This window comes from Conger conger, chromosome 4 (genome assembly GCF_963514075.1).
Source record: "Conger conger chromosome 4, fConCon1.1, whole genome shotgun sequence".
Lineage (NCBI taxonomy): Eukaryota > Metazoa > Chordata > Actinopteri > Anguilliformes > Congridae > Conger > Conger conger.
The window spans coordinates 52,036,535-52,053,350 of record NC_083763.1 but is presented as its reverse complement, the minus strand read 5'-3'; the positions used below and the strand labels follow the sequence as shown (position 1 = coordinate 52,053,350).

General features: G+C 40.2%; 1 protein-coding gene across 1 annotated transcript in view; it reads right to left on the bottom strand.

Annotated features, from left to right (window-relative positions):
- The window catches only part of scn5lab (sodium channel, voltage gated, type V-like, alpha b), a 110,332-nt gene that overhangs the window by 30,644 nt on the left and 62,872 nt on the right, over positions 1-16,816 (bottom strand). The window contains exon 16 of the mRNA XM_061238718.1: positions 2,490-2,915. Within this exon, the coding sequence (XP_061094702.1) occupies positions 2,490-2,915 (426 nt within the window). The remainder of the gene's footprint in view (positions 1-2,489; positions 2,916-16,816) is intronic.

Genomic DNA, 16,816 nt, shown 5'->3' with positions numbered 1-16,816 from the left:
TCTCTATACCTATTCAGATCAACGCACAAACATACTGTATGAGGGAATAAAACCACAGCAGTTTTAATTACAATTTAAAGAACAATAGCACTGAGAAGAAAACATAAATAAATAAATAAAAATAATCATAATAAATACATTATAATCATTGTATATAATAATTATGCTTAAAGAATTATTGGTAAAATTATTTAAATTATGTGTGTATGCCGGCCAGAACTATTTTACAAACTGTGGTACCTCAAAATATAAATCATGTAAAAGAAACAAAAAGATACATTATCCACAGGTTTATCATTGTGGAATACATTCATATCTGTATTATGACCTTCTAAAAGCCATCATGTGAGGAAACTATGTTCACTTCTATAGCCTGAGCTTTCTAATACTGGCATGATCCTTTCAAATCCTTCTGACATTGATCTCTTTCACTAGTCAGTGTAATCAACTACATGTAGGTAAATACAGAGAATCTCTATCCAATGACATCAAATTGTAAAGAAAAAAGCCAAGGACATTTTTCCAGGATCTACTGACTTTCCATATAAAAACCTGAGAATGAGTAAACAATCTTATAGTCTATGATGAGATAGCTATATTATGGTTCCAATAAAATCATCACCTTTATGCACGAATTAAACAGTTGGGCAGGAGAGAATGTCCATAATACATAAATATCTAAAATCAATATAACTAGTTAACTACAAAAAAAAAAAAAACATTAAGGAAACCAAAGAATTCCAAATGGATTGATGCATGAGACACCAATTCCCAGCACACACCCATTCATTTGGGTCATTCATACTGGATGCATCCGTTTATTTATATAGCCAGTAAGAACATTATTATGTATTTATTAGTGCCTATTTCTTATGGGTTTCAATGCAATCACTTATGACTCTATGCTTACAAATGGCTTATTAAGCTCTGTACACAATTTATGGAAATTGTTCATTTCTTAGGCCACATTTTAGGCTAGGAAATTGTTATGCATGGATGTAATTATTACAACCTAGGAAAGCAGAAAAATTTGTATGGAGCGCCTATTCAACTTTTCACAACACCTGAATTGCTTTGACGATGTTGAAACACCATTGTCTTCTGTTAGCACAAGACCTACCACTCTCAAATAAATAAACCGACGTGTTTACTTTTTCAAACAGCTGATAAAACATCTCATGAATAAGATATTCTAAACCCCCGCTATTATCCTTCAACTGTGTACTGATTTTAATTCAACTCACTTTTGCCTAACTAATCCCTCAGTCACCAGCTCAGATTAACAGTTCATAGACTGATAAAGCTCTCTCTCCCTTTACTTAACCCCGGAGTAATTCCCACAATAATCTCTCTGACCCTCTAATTGTAATCTCCCTCTAAATTTCACCTTCTCACTGTCAACAAGATGAACAGCAGTGCTCCACAGACCTGGATCAAGTACAGAATTGATTTGGATTCAAATACTGTCCTATGCCTTACTGAGCTTGTCTGATGTACTGGAACCTATGCAATATGCTCAAAAAGTGCAACACCTGCCTTCTGGTCCTTTTGGATGGCTCAATTGCACCAGGCAAGATCAATCGAGCACAGAAAAGTATTTGAATCCAAAACAATTATATGTGTATTTGAGCAAAGCCTGGTGCCCCACAGGGTGGAAAGCATGACAAGTCTCAAATAATCAAATAATCAAAGTGCTAGCACAAAGCATTAAACCTCGTAATCAGGGGCAACAAACCCGCTCCCAGAAGACCACACAACATTAACCAGAAAGGCAAAGCTCTGCAAGAGATTTCTCTCACCAAAGTAGACTCGCTATTAGACACTAAAAGAACCCACTGTGTTCAGTTCAAACAACGTCACATCAGAAATGATTGTACAACCTATTTTTCTACCTGTGTAATATACCACAGACTTCCAAGCTTTACTGGCTTTACTGAATGAATTGACATCTATCGCAATTACAAACGTGAGCCTATCAAGTGCAGTGGGAAGAAAATAAACACAACTAAAACAATTAATTGGGCTCTACAGTCACCAGAGCCCAACCTCAACAGACATGCTTGTGACATATTCACTTGGCACCAATACAGCGTCACCTATTCCATCTCCATGACATGAAGTAACGCATTTCAATGCAAAGCCTGTAGAGAAGACATTATTTTGTTCAAGATAAATACATTATTAATAGCACATTGTTAGTGCCCACAAACATTTTGGAACTCAAACAAGCTGTTTTAAAAGTGAGTGAAATTCAAAGTACGTTAAAAAACCGAGTGACATGATAACTTCAGTAAGAGCCCTGCTCTAAAAAAATCACTCCCTCCATAGCCCCCTCCAACTGAACTACCAAAGCTGCGCTATGGCCTTCTGGCTCAAAACCATCTGTTATCAAAGTAACTGGTGAAACAAGTCTGTGCTTTTTCAAGCTGTCGAAAAAATCAGCCAAACAAAAAAAAAAGCTTTAAAAAAGAAAAGGGAGTGTGGCTCACCGGCTTGGTCTCCTCTTCCTCCGAACACTCGCTCTGCTCTTCCTCTTCCTCGGGAAACTCGATGTCAGACTCCCCGGGGGCGATGGGCACGCTGATGGTCAGGTTGGGGTTGGTCATGTAGCTGTCGCCGTCGGTGACGATGAGCTTCTCACCGTGGCGGCCGATGACCCCCACGGTGCCGTTCCCCTCCACGTGGTTGCTCATGCGTTTCAACTTGAGCATGGCCTTGGCCTCCTTGGCTTTCTGCCGCCTCCTCTTGAAGTTTCCATTGAAGAAGTCGCAGATGGCCCGCCGCAGCCAGATGATGCCCCGCTGGATGCGCGCGAAGGCGATCTGCAGGTTGTTCATCTCGCCGTCGTCGTCCGGAGCCGAGAGGTTGTCCGCGCTGAAGGAGCTCAGCAGCAGGGCCAGGAAGAGGTTCAGCACCTACAGGAGAGGAGGAGAGTCAGATTATCAAATGGTAAATGGTAAATGGTTGGCATTTATATAACGCCTTTATCCAAAGCGCTGTACAATTGATGCTTCTCATTCACCCATTCATACACACACTCACACACCAACGGCGATTGGCTGCCATGCAAGGCACCGACCAGCTCATCAGGAGCGAATGGGGGTTAGGTGTCTTGCTCAGGGACACTTCGACACAGCCCGGGCAGGGGATCGAACTGCTCTTACTGCCTGAGCCATGTCGCCCCCACCGACGAGTGATAACACTAGGGGCTGTTTGTTCTGAGCAAATCAATTTTCATTACCTATTTATCTTCGCACCAGCCATGACAACTAGTTTCATTCATAATTTTCGTTATTGCATAGCCACTATGTTTCATAATTCATTATCGCATAACCTCAACACATTGTGATGAGGGGGAAACTCGCCTCGACCACCACCAATGTGTAGCACCCACCTGGATGATGCACGGTGGCCATTTTGCGCCAGAACGCTCACCACACACTAGCCAAAATTAGGACCAATGTTTTTACTTCAGTGATACGTAAAAGTGAAGATTTCTCAACATGAAGCAGTCCACATGACTGAAAGTATCTCCATCTTCTACGCCCGAATCACGTTGATCTTTCCCCATGGTTCAGCGTCAAACAGTCTGCATCTTGCCGATACGAGAAAGAAGAAACCCTTTAACGTGGAGCCCACATCATAGAATGCAAATAACAGGTGTGATTTGGAGACGGTCTGCAATGTCACAATGCCCATGGCTCTGAAAGGCAGGCCTACGTGTTCTCGTTCAACCAGCCGCCCTCTGTGTTTACAGCTGCTTTTGTGTCTCAGCGGGCCTTATGTGCTGATTGTGTATGAATGCCTTTGATTAAAAAGCTTCCAGGTATATATGCGCTTTAGGCTGGAAGTCATTTGTTTGTTCAAGTAAATAAGGACGGTATTTAATCAAAGCATTGTTAGCATACAGCTAAGAGAACACTATAAATGTAGCCCTGTTGTAGCCTTGCTATTATTGTGTTGCTCTTTATCTTTCTAATGGTTCTATGTTATTAAGGACGTCTTGTTTTCTCTTTCTTATTTTTATACAACCATATACCTGAATTTACCGAAATGTAGAAACACAACAGCAGTGTTATTACAGTTTTCAAAAAAAGGCATTTAAAATACCTTATACCTTAGAATTATACTGCCATTTTTGACTAAAATTAGTTTGTGTCATACATATATGAATACAAAAATAAAAGTAAATAATTAAATGTATAAGTTCATACATTTTTAAGTATTAAAAGTCATATCAATAACCTGTTTTAATGAACTGATTTTTATCTGGTTCACCTTTCAAATTCCAATCTAACCTCCAAGGTTCATCTATCAGTCTAATGACTGAAAGAGAGTTGAAAAGTGAGCAGATTATGTACTTATGTAATTAAAAAGTTCCCCTCCTTATTGGGAAGTAAATGTAGCCTCCTGATCAAATATCTGCCTCTTGAATCAGTTGCAATGGCTCCCCATTGTCTTGGTCACCTGTGCTGCTCATTTGACAAAGGGGCTTTCATGTACTGAGGCTTAATCATGTGTCTCATTGTCAGCTCCATTGTGCCAGGTTGTCACCTTTAAAGCGCAGCAACATCAGGGACACACAGCCTGTCTGCTCAGACAATGTTGGGCTCCCAGTCAGTCAGAGAGATTGAGTCTCAGACTGCTCTACCTGCTGGAACCGGAGGAGAGGATATCTATCCCGTTATGGCAGTAGCGCTCCTTGGCACAATGCAGTATGCTCCCTGAACAATGGAACAGCAGGGCAATGTGCCGGGATCGGTGAAGCACAGGAGGGAATATCATTACCACCAAAACATATTTGCCCTCTAACCTTCAGGGTACCGTAAAGCACCTCCTGAAAATAATGAAGGACTTACATCTTAGTAAAACCAGATACAGGGGGCTTAAGACTAATGATAGTCAGCCTGCTATGAAGTTGTTTGATTGTGTCCCCAAACATTTTAGAAAGGATGAGACAAAGCACTGAAAACATTTTTGTCTGAGAAGTGGTTACAGCATTGGACTCCTGCATTGGACAAAAGCATTTCTGTTATGGTGGGGAAGCTGTTGCATCCGTATACAGAAAACCTATGTCTAACAATCCATAAGTATACACACACTTTTACTTAGAGAACTTCTAGCAAGAAAACCGGGCTATTTTCTGACTATTTTGCACCATTCAATAAAATGCTTTTAAAATACTTTAAACCTCCAATATAAATAACCAGCCCTGTTCTGAAATATATTTATTTTTAAACTTAATTTAACCAGGGGATATGCATTGAGAACATGTTCGCTTTTGCAAGGATGCCCAGGGAGCAAAGCCAGAGAGAGCAGTTTTTGTGTTAAAGGTCTTGCTCAAGGGCCCAACGGCAGGGTTCCTTTTTCATTTATGGACCAAACTTCAACTCTCCAGACGCAGGTCAATGTCCCTATATGCCGGTCGGGGGCTCGAACCAGCAACTCTACAGGCAACAGTCAAACACCCCACAACTTGGTGACCCTGCCCTGTGCTACAATATTACACAAACTATGACTTTCTAATTCAAATGTATATTAACCCTATAAATGCTTCCCCCTTGTGGCTGAGTCATCAAATTCACATATTTATATTATAATATAAACTGTGACATAATAAATGTCAATGCCAGATAGTTAAAAAGACTCTCTGCTAGTGAGAACAGTAGTTTAGATGCTTATCAGCCTCTTATTTGCCAAACAGGGAAATAAAACTCAAGCCTCCCCCTTGCCATGCTCATGGTTTACAAACCTTACCTAGCCACAGATTCAAGACAATCAAAGGCATATTCTAACAATATTTGATACCAAAAAATCATATATACAATATAAGAACAAAAATATACAATTCAGAAGTTGCATGAATAAACACTTTTTTTTTTTTTTTCTTAGCAAATTTTTATTGCACGTCTGGCCTACATATTTCCGGTTTGGTAGCAATATAAGTTTTGTTTTGCTAATTATTCGATACAGACATATGTATGGAACCAAATACCCCATCAAATATCCCATTATGAAGCTACGACTGTATTCTGACAAATGTTCTAAGCTTATTTTGTAATCCATTCATTTTCGAGAAAACTATCTATTTGCTGGGAATATAGCAAATGTAAATGCCTTGCTAGGTTATTTCAGTACCAAACTAATGTAAAACATGGTAGGTTTCTTGTACGGGGTTTCCTACCCTTTCCAAAAAGGTATAATGTTTCATATCCAGGTGAAGTACAGTTTAGGAATTGTGATATTCAAATTCTTTGTATTTCAGTGTATGTTTTGTGTACACTGTATGTACATGCTCTGACATACATTTGTTCTGTCTAAAAGCCTCTTCTTTCATATAAGCCTTCATCTATGTGTGTGCAGTAAATTGCTTTTGAGATATTGACACTTTTATAGGACTAGTACAAAATAGGTGGAAATTGCCCTTTATGGGGGCAAAGTGCAAAGGGTTAAGGTGCTGATGTGCTGCTCTAGCACTGATTGCTACGATGATTGACAGTTCATGAGCATGTATGCCATGCTCTCTACTGAACAAGATTACCATGTATTTTTACTTTAATTACAGAGCATGGGTGGATGCTTAGCAACACTACAAGCTTTCCTGAAGGCAAACACGATGGAATTGAGGAGCCACATCCTAGGGACTGCGTTCTCTATGGGATACATTGGCAATGTTGATTAAGTGAGGAAGTTACATGTAACATAAACTCACCGTGTTCCGAACAGAAGTTAACAAAGGTTAACGTCCATTCAATGTTATTTTTTCTCCTGAGGAATGTGGTTTATGATTATGGTTGCTTATTGTCTATCTCAGACTCAGACTGAACATTGAAATGCTCAGTGTAAAATTATATACTTTTTTATATTTTGATGTATTCTTTATGTACACTGTATGAACATACTCTGACATACATTTGGTCTGTCACAAATTTCTGAATGGTAAAATCATCTTATTTCATTTAAATCTTCAACTATGTCAACTAGATACTAAAACACTTATGTGAATTGGACCAATATGTATTGAGAAAACGACAAATAACTACACAATGTCCCTGTGTTCGTAAGACTGTGTTAAGCCTGTATAAGTCTACCCGATGTGTAGTCTCTCGTTAGCAACAGTTTTCCCCCCCACAATGCCACAGTGGAGCACTATTACCTTGTCACTGTATGCTGTAATAAGTTTCTATGAAAACTGTTATTCATGAAAGTTGGCATTCGAAACACAGTAGGTTTATGTTGAACTCAGAGTGTGGGTTATTAGCAGAGCTGTCAGCTTTGAAAAGATTGAGTCAAATCGACATTTCTGTTCTTGTATTGCAAGGGTGTGATGTTTTGCCCTTGTTTGGCCACTTTTACATTATGTGAGACTGCAGATTGGCCTCTGGCCAAAGATGGCATTCCATGTCATACACAGCTCCCAGCTTGACATGGTTTGACCAGCTTAGGTTATGTTTTGAGACAGGCTGATACCCAGCTAGACCAACCTTATGAACAGTTTGACAATGCTGATTGACCAGCTCATACCCAGCTAGACCAACATTATGACCAGCCTGACTATGCTGGTACACCAGCTCATGACCAGCTTGACCATGCTGGTTGACCAGCTCATACCCAGCTAGACCAGCGCATGACCAGCTTGACCATGCTGGTTGACCAGCTCATACCCAGCTAGACCAGCGCATGACCAGCTTGACCATGCTGGTTGACCAGCTGACACCCAGTTAGACCAGCCTTATGACCCGCTTGACCATTTGCAGTACTGATGAGAAGGGGTTTGATAACACAGTGAATCAACTACATACAGTTATACTCATGTGATCAAACAGCATTTAACTTTGAGGCTCTAATATTTCTGTATAATCCTTTATGAAGTAAACACAAAATGAAGACATGAGATCTTAATCTGGAAGGGGATTAAATTGAAAACATTTTTAAATGCATGAAATTCAAACAACGTTTTTACATATTTAGTAATTGCGTATTTGAAGATACATACAGTATTGTGGGCATCTGTTTTAGAATGCCACTCATTCAGTCTACTGGTTTCAATTAAAGGTTTCAAACTGCAATCCTATTAGCATTTTTGAGAGGTTTTATTAAATAAATATGGTTGTGCCCTGCCTTGTTGACATGCTCTCATGAAATTATTCATTGATATCATTAAAACTGAATTAGTTGGCAGCCATAAGCATTTGTCAAGGACAGAAAGCAATATAGAGCAGTGTAACTGCTAATTCAACTGACTTCTGAATGTAATACCATACAAATGCCACAGCTTATTCAACTGTTCCATGTATTTACCATGTACCAATGTATTTTCCTCAACATTACATACATGCTCAAGAGTCCATAGTTCAGTTTCAGGTTTGGGGAACTTATCTCCAAATTCCTCAAGTGTTAAACCAATTGCATCAGTCCAATTATTGGGATTCATTCCTGTCTGAAAGACCGTTGGACAACAGCTGTCAGTCTGTGATGTCATTAAGTAGCTGGGATAAACCTTGGCTTTCCCGTGAACCCAATGGGAGCAAATGGCTTTCACATGAAGTGTAGGGAGGACCCGTCCCATATCTGAGGATAAACCTCTTCTGATTCAGCATTCAACATGAAACACGCCGGTAATGTTGTTAAGGACTGTTATGGCAAAATAATCGAATCGTTTAGCAGAGATAAAATATTATTCTAAGAAATCTCAGGCGCACATAACTGCCATTGCTATTTATTTCAGGAGCAATTATGTCCGGTTGTGCATTCTGTCTGGTGTGGTGCATTGTAAAAAAAAAAAACCACATCCAGACTGATTGACAAAGTAATGCGATTCCCCAGGTATGAAACACAAGTGGCCTTAGCACACATCCTGCTGAGAAACCTGATTCTTATGCAAATGAGACATTCATGAATCTCTCTCCCAGTCTCAGATAAGACAGCAGGACAGAGGACTTTCCCCAAAGATGGAATGTGCTTCCGGCCAAAGCATCAAACAGAAAACCCACTGCTTTTGTTACATAACCTTTGTACAATTTTGGAATGCAGTTTCTAGTCCAGTGCTAACTTAATTAAGCTGTAATTTGTAAATAATTTGTAAGCCCTCCTGCACATTGTTTAATAATTTGTTGTGCTGGTTTTAACCAACCTGATTTCTAGACATTACTGGTGGGGTTGCACTGCTTATCTTGAGCAACTGGTTCAGCTGGCCTCCTTGTTGCTCTGTCAGTTACTATATAAAGTGAACTCTGATATAAAGTGATTACATTACAAGCAATTGCCTGTGATAATGTGCAAAATTATAGCTGCCGCTACAAACGAATGAAATGTCAAAAAATTATGTATGAGTTGCATTAGGTTATATAATGATAATGAAAGTGGGGGCATTTGCTCATCACATAAATAGGTACTTACATTTAAATCCATCATTCACTCAGAATATATAGCATCGAAGACATAATTGCATACCCTGCAGGTATGTGCAATTACGGCTGTCATATGTCTTCTTAAATATAACACACGGGGGCTGTTCAGTCCCTAGGGGCTGAATGTATGACTGACGTTAACAGTGGAAATCTGTATTTCTGCTGCTGGAACACACGCAGTGGTACATTTTCTGAATGGCAGATCGATAAGGCAAACCTCTTGTTTTCAATGACTGATCTGTGAGCCAAGGACATGAGCACACAGCTGCAGAACCTTCAGCTGGTATGGTCATGTGAGAAATGAGACATTGAGATGACCCTGTCTGGTTGCGGTCAAAGTTCCATTCCTGCATTCCAACAAAATGATGGACAGTGTATCACACATTTTGTACTGCGCCTCCAATACTAAATAAGGCAATGATCAACTTTCATATATTTTATTTACTTTTATGCTGTTATATTCCATAGGAAATGGATTGAGTATAGTTCTACAATTACTGCAAGACTGTTGGGAATATATTTTTATATAAATGTTGTCTCTTAATTTGAAATGTTTATAATTCATCAAAGACGCGTATGCAGTTACCTGACTTTTGATAATATAGCAGGTGGAGTATAGTAATGGCCATCTTAACATGGACAAAATAAGATATTAACAACTATTAAGACAGGTCAAAGGAGTCAAAGCCCTCTTAAAACCCTGAAGAAAATGCCTTAGAATAAATTAATGAATTTTACTGTAACTATTAGGCTCACACAAAACGGCTTCAGTTGGCTGCTTGCCATCTGTTTTACTGACAGGCAGTGCCTGAAGGCTGTTCAATAAAACAGAGCGGGTTATGTAGCAGGCCTTGTAAAACTTTTCTGTCCATTACAGTACAACTGCAGACCACTGTGGGGCAGATAGTCCTCAAGAACAGATATCACACCATCACACGAGGGAACGCAAGAAAGGACGCCATAAACTGTGCTACTGGGTCAGTAAAAATCCCACCTCTAAAATGAGTTCTAACTATATAAACCTAATTCGTCTGAAGTTAATTCGTCATTTTTTTGTAGTTCCAGTGACACGGTGCATTGCTTAACAATTGATCTCTTGAGTATAATCTGCTGAGAATATAGTGGCATGGATTTGTGGGATTAACACATAGTCCTAGAGGCAGTGTTGACCCATAAACCCATCTCCAGCCCCGGAAACCATGGCAGCTCCACGCAGCCAAGACCAGCAACAGCTCAATATGTTTACTTCATCTGTGGTCGGGAGCTGACCGCCCTGACAGTTGGGAACTGATAGCCTATATCCTAGTCTCAGCAGAAAGACGGCAAAATAAAATTTTCCAGGACCTTCTCCAGGACCTTCCTATAAGGCAGGCTGTTTCAATCTGCTACATCCCACTCAGATAAAACTGTGGAATATAATATGATTTTTCATACAAAAATGAATGTTCATTACATATATATAATAGAGACCATAAAATGCACTGCAGTACAATATTTAAATTCTTAAATATTAATTTATCCTTGGATTTCATAGTGTCACATACACTTTGGAATCAGAATGTCTAATCCCTTGTGTGCAACAGTTCAGAGAGTTGCATTCAAGAGCATGGAAATCTGAAGGTTTTTGCATACATTTTTAAGATCATAACAGAATTTAAGAGCTGTTGATGAACTCATATCAACAAATATGTAGCTGGTACCCATTTTTAAAAAATGGCCCAAGCCACATTTAAATTATTATAAAGTTGTATTAGTAAAATTAATTAAAATACATCTTCATCAGCAATATAGATACAGAATATTTAGAAAAAATAACAGTTGCAAAAAATATTTACAAAAATAACTAAATGGGACATCCCTGAACCTAGCTGTAGCTGAAATTGAAATAGTAATAAATAATCGGGTTTTCACTTCTTTGCAGTCCATCCTTTCTGCACAGCTTTCATTCTCGTTCATTCCTTTGTGGAATATCATTTATGGGAATTAGATCACTTAAATTAAATATCTTTCCCCATCACTTAAGCCTATCAAGAAAAATATTAATTTCCCAAAGATAGCCAGCTTCCTGTTGACAGTTTAGATGCTGTAAGAAAACAGATTTACAAAACATCCCCTGTCAGCTTCAGCAAGGCTGTCGTCTTGTAAAGACAACATGGTGCGTCACCTCAATTTCAAGAATTAATCTGTTAGTTTCGTGTACCAGGAAACCAAAGACTCATGCGAGACGGTAAACCCCACGTCACTCACTTGCCCGGTGCACAACACCAACAGCACCAACGACAAAACAGATTCTCGGTAGATGAATAAGGGGCAGACGTGAGGAATTTAGTCTCGCTTAAGGGATAAATCACGTTAACAGCTTACGACCACAGCAGGTTTTCAATTTGTGAGATGAAATACTCCCCTGGGCCATATATGGTTTACCTCATTCGGTGGCCTTGCACCAGTGACACTCTTAAGGCCTGGAGCTATATTGCCATATTAAGACCTCAAACTCATACAGAGAACAAGGACCTGCCTTTGCCTACTGTACAGGGGTTCATGGTCCAAAAGAGTGCCAAAGAGAAACATGACAGTAGTACTGCAGAATATAACTCTTAGCAGGCTCACATTACCAAAATAATTTTCTATATACAATAATTCATTGACATTGTTGCCTGGATCAATAAGTTGAGACATTTAAAACAGTGTACAAACACAATCTGAAATTGCAGCAGGTGCAGTATAAAATAGAGTGAAAATAAGAAATATTGTGAAGACGATTTATTTTGTATGCTTATAAACTCCCTTCCATTCCAGCAGAGATATACATTATAAAAACAACAAATGATTACAACCCATCGGGACTGCTCGAGAACACAATATTGCAACATCTGCCCGTACAGTCACACTCAGAAGATGCAGAAGATTAACATCACGGTCTTTTCCTGCTGTAGGCATGGATCCTCACATTTTGAGCAATAAAATACCTATCTTTTTAGAAAAACATTTGCCGCTACATTTATGTGGTGTTTTTTTGCAGAGAATGGAAAATACTGAAATAATTTAGGAGCTCGAGATAAACAATCAAGTGCCACAAAAACAGAGCACAAAAGCATCAGATTTACTTTACTTGGGAGAGAGGGCCAGAAAAATTAGCAATATACTGTGTGTCAGGCCATTACAAGAAAATAGCTTGAATATAAAGCCTGCAGTTTTACTGGATAATGATCACACAGCCGGCTAACCTCACAACCTGACAGGAAGTGAATATTTTCAAGACCAGAAGTCAGTCAGCTGAACTAAAATTACCATCTGGCAAATGAGAAGGTTATGTAGTAGAAAAAATTGTGCATTCTACTGGTGTGACGCCCATGAATCACACTTTGAAAAGACAGAAACAAACCGGAAATATCTTGTGTGGAGAATGGCGAAGGCCTAAGGTCTAAACAGATGCTGGATTTAGTTGGATTATCTCAACTTGTTGCATAACACATTGCTCAAATGAGCTGACGGAAACAGGCAGAGAATATGCAGGGGCAACCGTCCTCACTGTTCACACTCAAGCCTGAGACAATACAGCTACACTCAGTGAGCACCTTATAAGGTATTTATTTTTTAGGGACTTATTTTCTAGACTTATCAAGTATTCTGCTGCTGTAGCCTATCCACTTAGACGTTTGACACATTGTATGTTCAGAGATGCTCTTCTGCATACCACTGTTGTAATGCGTGGTTATTTGCATTACTGTCACCTTCCTGTCAGCTTTGACCAGTCTGACCCTTCTCCTCTGACCTCACTCATTAACGACGCGATATTGCCTGCAGAAGTGCTGCTCACTGGATGTTTTTTGTTTTTCGCACCATATCTGTATAACTCTAGAGACTGTTGTGCAAGAAAATCCCTGGAGATCAGCAGTTTCTGAGATACTCAAACCACCTTGCCTGTAGCTGGCTGATTAAATATTTGCATTAACAAGCTGGTGTACAGGCCTACCTAATAAAGTGTTCACTGAGTGTATACCAGACCAAGAGCTGACCGTAGAGCTCAGACAAAGATGGAGGTGGCCATACACATGAGCATCTGCACTTTGCTTATCATAGCTCACTCTCACAATGTACAAACTGCGCTAAGATGCAGCTGCATCAGAGGACAAATGAGGCAGCCTGGGGCAGCCTGTAGCCTAGCGCCTAAGTACATGACTGGGACCCAGAAGGTTGGTTTTTCAAGCCCCGATGTAGCCACAATAACATCCGCACAGCTGTTGGGCCCAGGGGGGATTGTCCACTGCTTAGCCTAATCAACTGTAAATTGCTTAGGATAAAAGGATCAGCTAAATAACAAATTATTATTATTATTATCACATCCCGCTAGGCCACCAGAGGGGCTGCTCTTCTTGTGAATGGCTGCGGCGGAGGTGTTGGCTCCAAGCACCTAGCCACGGAAGTGAATGAGCTGCGCGTAGAGGCCGGGGCGCGGAGTCTGAGGGCAGGTCTGCGAGGGAGAGAGTTCTCCAGGGGGAAACCTTGACAATTTCCCGTCAATAAGCAGTTGTCTGTAATTACGAGTCATTAAAGTTCGCTCGGAGCTCCTGACCGAGTTGCACCCCGGCGTGATGAACAGCTGCGATGCCGAAGCTCTACAAACAGACAACCTCCCGCTGAGGCCGAAGGGCCTTGGTTCATGGAGGAGAGAGAGTCTTTATATGGGGGCTACACGTGCGCATCGACGACAGCATGAATTTTGGAGAGTTTTTTTAGGTTTATTGCGATAACACAACGCACGCTAGCCATTTACACATTATGTGCACTGATCAAGTTTGTTTAAATCACCAAGGACCAAAACAGCCTGACCTCGTACAATGCAGTGACTCGTATTTAACTGTATTTCTACGTGCAATATTAATGCGAATAGATTCTTGGCAGTCTTGGATGTAGGATAGACCCTGCTGTGTCACCAAGGGTGATGAACAAATCCTTGAAGGGGAAGGGGGGGGGGGCATAGCTGGGAGGTAACGCACCTGGGTTTTCCCAAAATTGAGGACTGAACGTTTATCTCAAGATGTCTTTGAGACGAGCTTTGATGCGTGAAGTAACGTGTTCCTCCGTGGCACAGAAAGGAAAGAAACAGGTGTGTGCTGATAGCATTGCAACGGTAGGGGAGGCCAAGGGAGGATATTACTGAGCTGAGAGATTTAGAGTATAAAGAAAACAAGAGGGAGCTGAGAACAAATCCCCTGTGGGACTCTCATGTTAAGGCTGTGGTCCTTTGAGATAGAGCCATGTCATGTTACCCGATAGGAGCGGTCACAAAGGTATGAAGATAACCAGGTTGTAGCAGCATTAGTTTGTAGCTGTACAAAATGATACTGCAAGTGTAAAGCAGCTTCAATGTCAGCGTTCCACTCCAGGGGTCAAAACGAAACTTGCGTTTCATGTCCATGCCAAATCCAAGCCATTCCCTCTTTAAGCAGCTTTTCAAAAACCAGGTCATAGCCATGGGGACATCAACTTTACTTGCACTTAAACAAGGTTTTCGGACTACGTAATGTAAGCTTCAGCATCAAATTGTCAATGGCAATCACCTGGCTGCTTCTTCCAGGTAGTGCTAGGCCTGAGCCCTATGGGAACTGTTTTTCCGTAACAACTGCAGTTCCCATGACACAATGTAACAGCTACATGTATTTCTTAAAGGGAAAACATGTTCATAAAGGGGGAAAACCAGAGGATGCAGCACTTGAAATATAATATCATTTTAAATACTTTGATAGGAGTATTTACTACTCTGGGATGATACATACATACTGTAATAGATTTATTTAGTTGAATTATACAGTAAAGATAAAAAATAAAGAAATTAAAGTCAACTGTCAGTTCCCTGATCTTTAAGAACTTGTACACTGTAATTGCCTATGGGGCTGAAACTTAAAGAGCGATACAATTTCACAAGTTATTTCTTTTGAAGTGGTAGGTTATGTCTCAGGTTTAGTGCTCATGCCTGTCTGAACACTAAAAATAACTTAAAAGAACTGGCCTTTGATTCTAAGAAGGAGTCTTGATCCGGAGTGATTAGTCATAGGTTTCTAGCTCACAGCTGGTATTACAGCAACATCTGGATTGCTAAGCCAATGATGTCTTCTTACCACGGAACCTAACGACAGCAGTGTGAATGTCAGTAACAAGGTTTCATTCAACTAGAATTTCCACAACCAACTACCTGCATGATCTCTGTTCTTTTCTTCAGTATGTCTTCATTGTATTTTGGCCAGGGAGTCTCTATGTTTTGTATGTACTTGGCGTAATGAGGACTGGTCTAGTGTCTTCCTGCTAACACACCTATTCTTGAGAAGCATTAGATGTGGTGCAATATGAGCCTGTTCAGCTTGCAGTCCTGAGGCTATGAATAGAACATTATCTATGAAGCCAGACACAGGCAGCTGACCAATGTTATCATACAGTACCTTTGCAGAAACAACAGGTGCTAGTTATGTCAGTCATAGTAGTTTGTCTTGCAAAGAATACAGGAAGGGAAAAATAAACAAGAACGATATTCCTGACCTTTTGTGCTTTCCTGACATGCTTTGTACACAAACTGACCAAAACCTCCACTTTGCTGATTTTAGTTAGTGGGCCAACACACATTTTCTGTAAGGTTGCAACCAAGAAACACAAAAACATCATGAATGACATGGCCTTTATGCATGAACACTCCAAGACATAATTAAACAGAGGATGAGACAGTCGCTCCACCTTTTATGATAGACTGAATAAGATATTAATAAATGGAAAATTGTGACATATGGGACCATCTCTAGTCAGCTAGCAAATATATTTTGTTGTCTCACACTCAGGATAAAAAGTCTTGAAAGCTTGGTATCCCAGAAGTAACAAAGGAGTTGACGACACATTAAATGGCAGATGCTTTGGATAATTGATGTAGCTGAAGTAAATGGAAATTGGGCTAACCAGCTAGCTACCATACATTGATGCACCTGACTGGACCAGAGTCTTTTTTTTATCACATGTATTTTAAGTATGAATGCAAAAGTATACCTCAGGAATTTGAGTAACTTTATTCGCTAGCTTTATAGCTAGCAAACAGGTGGTCTGGTCAGCTTGTGTTCACAGTCAGATACTGCACAGGGGTGAGGCAGGGGGAGTGGCTGGCTCAATCTGTTTGCCTGCCATTTTGTAGTTTCTTCTGCAGTCTCGCACATTCTCTAAGGCCTCCAGGACCATGGACAGTGGTTGCCTCACCTACAGGCATGCACAGTTGAGTCAGATTGGTAATAAGGTCAGCGATCTTGATCGTTGCCTTTTGTCAGTCTGGTTATAAAGGCACCACTTGCTGTGCCTAGGGGAATATCGTTGTGGACATGATGAGATGGTGCATGGGCTCTGTTCACCAACAAAAAAAACTGTTAGTG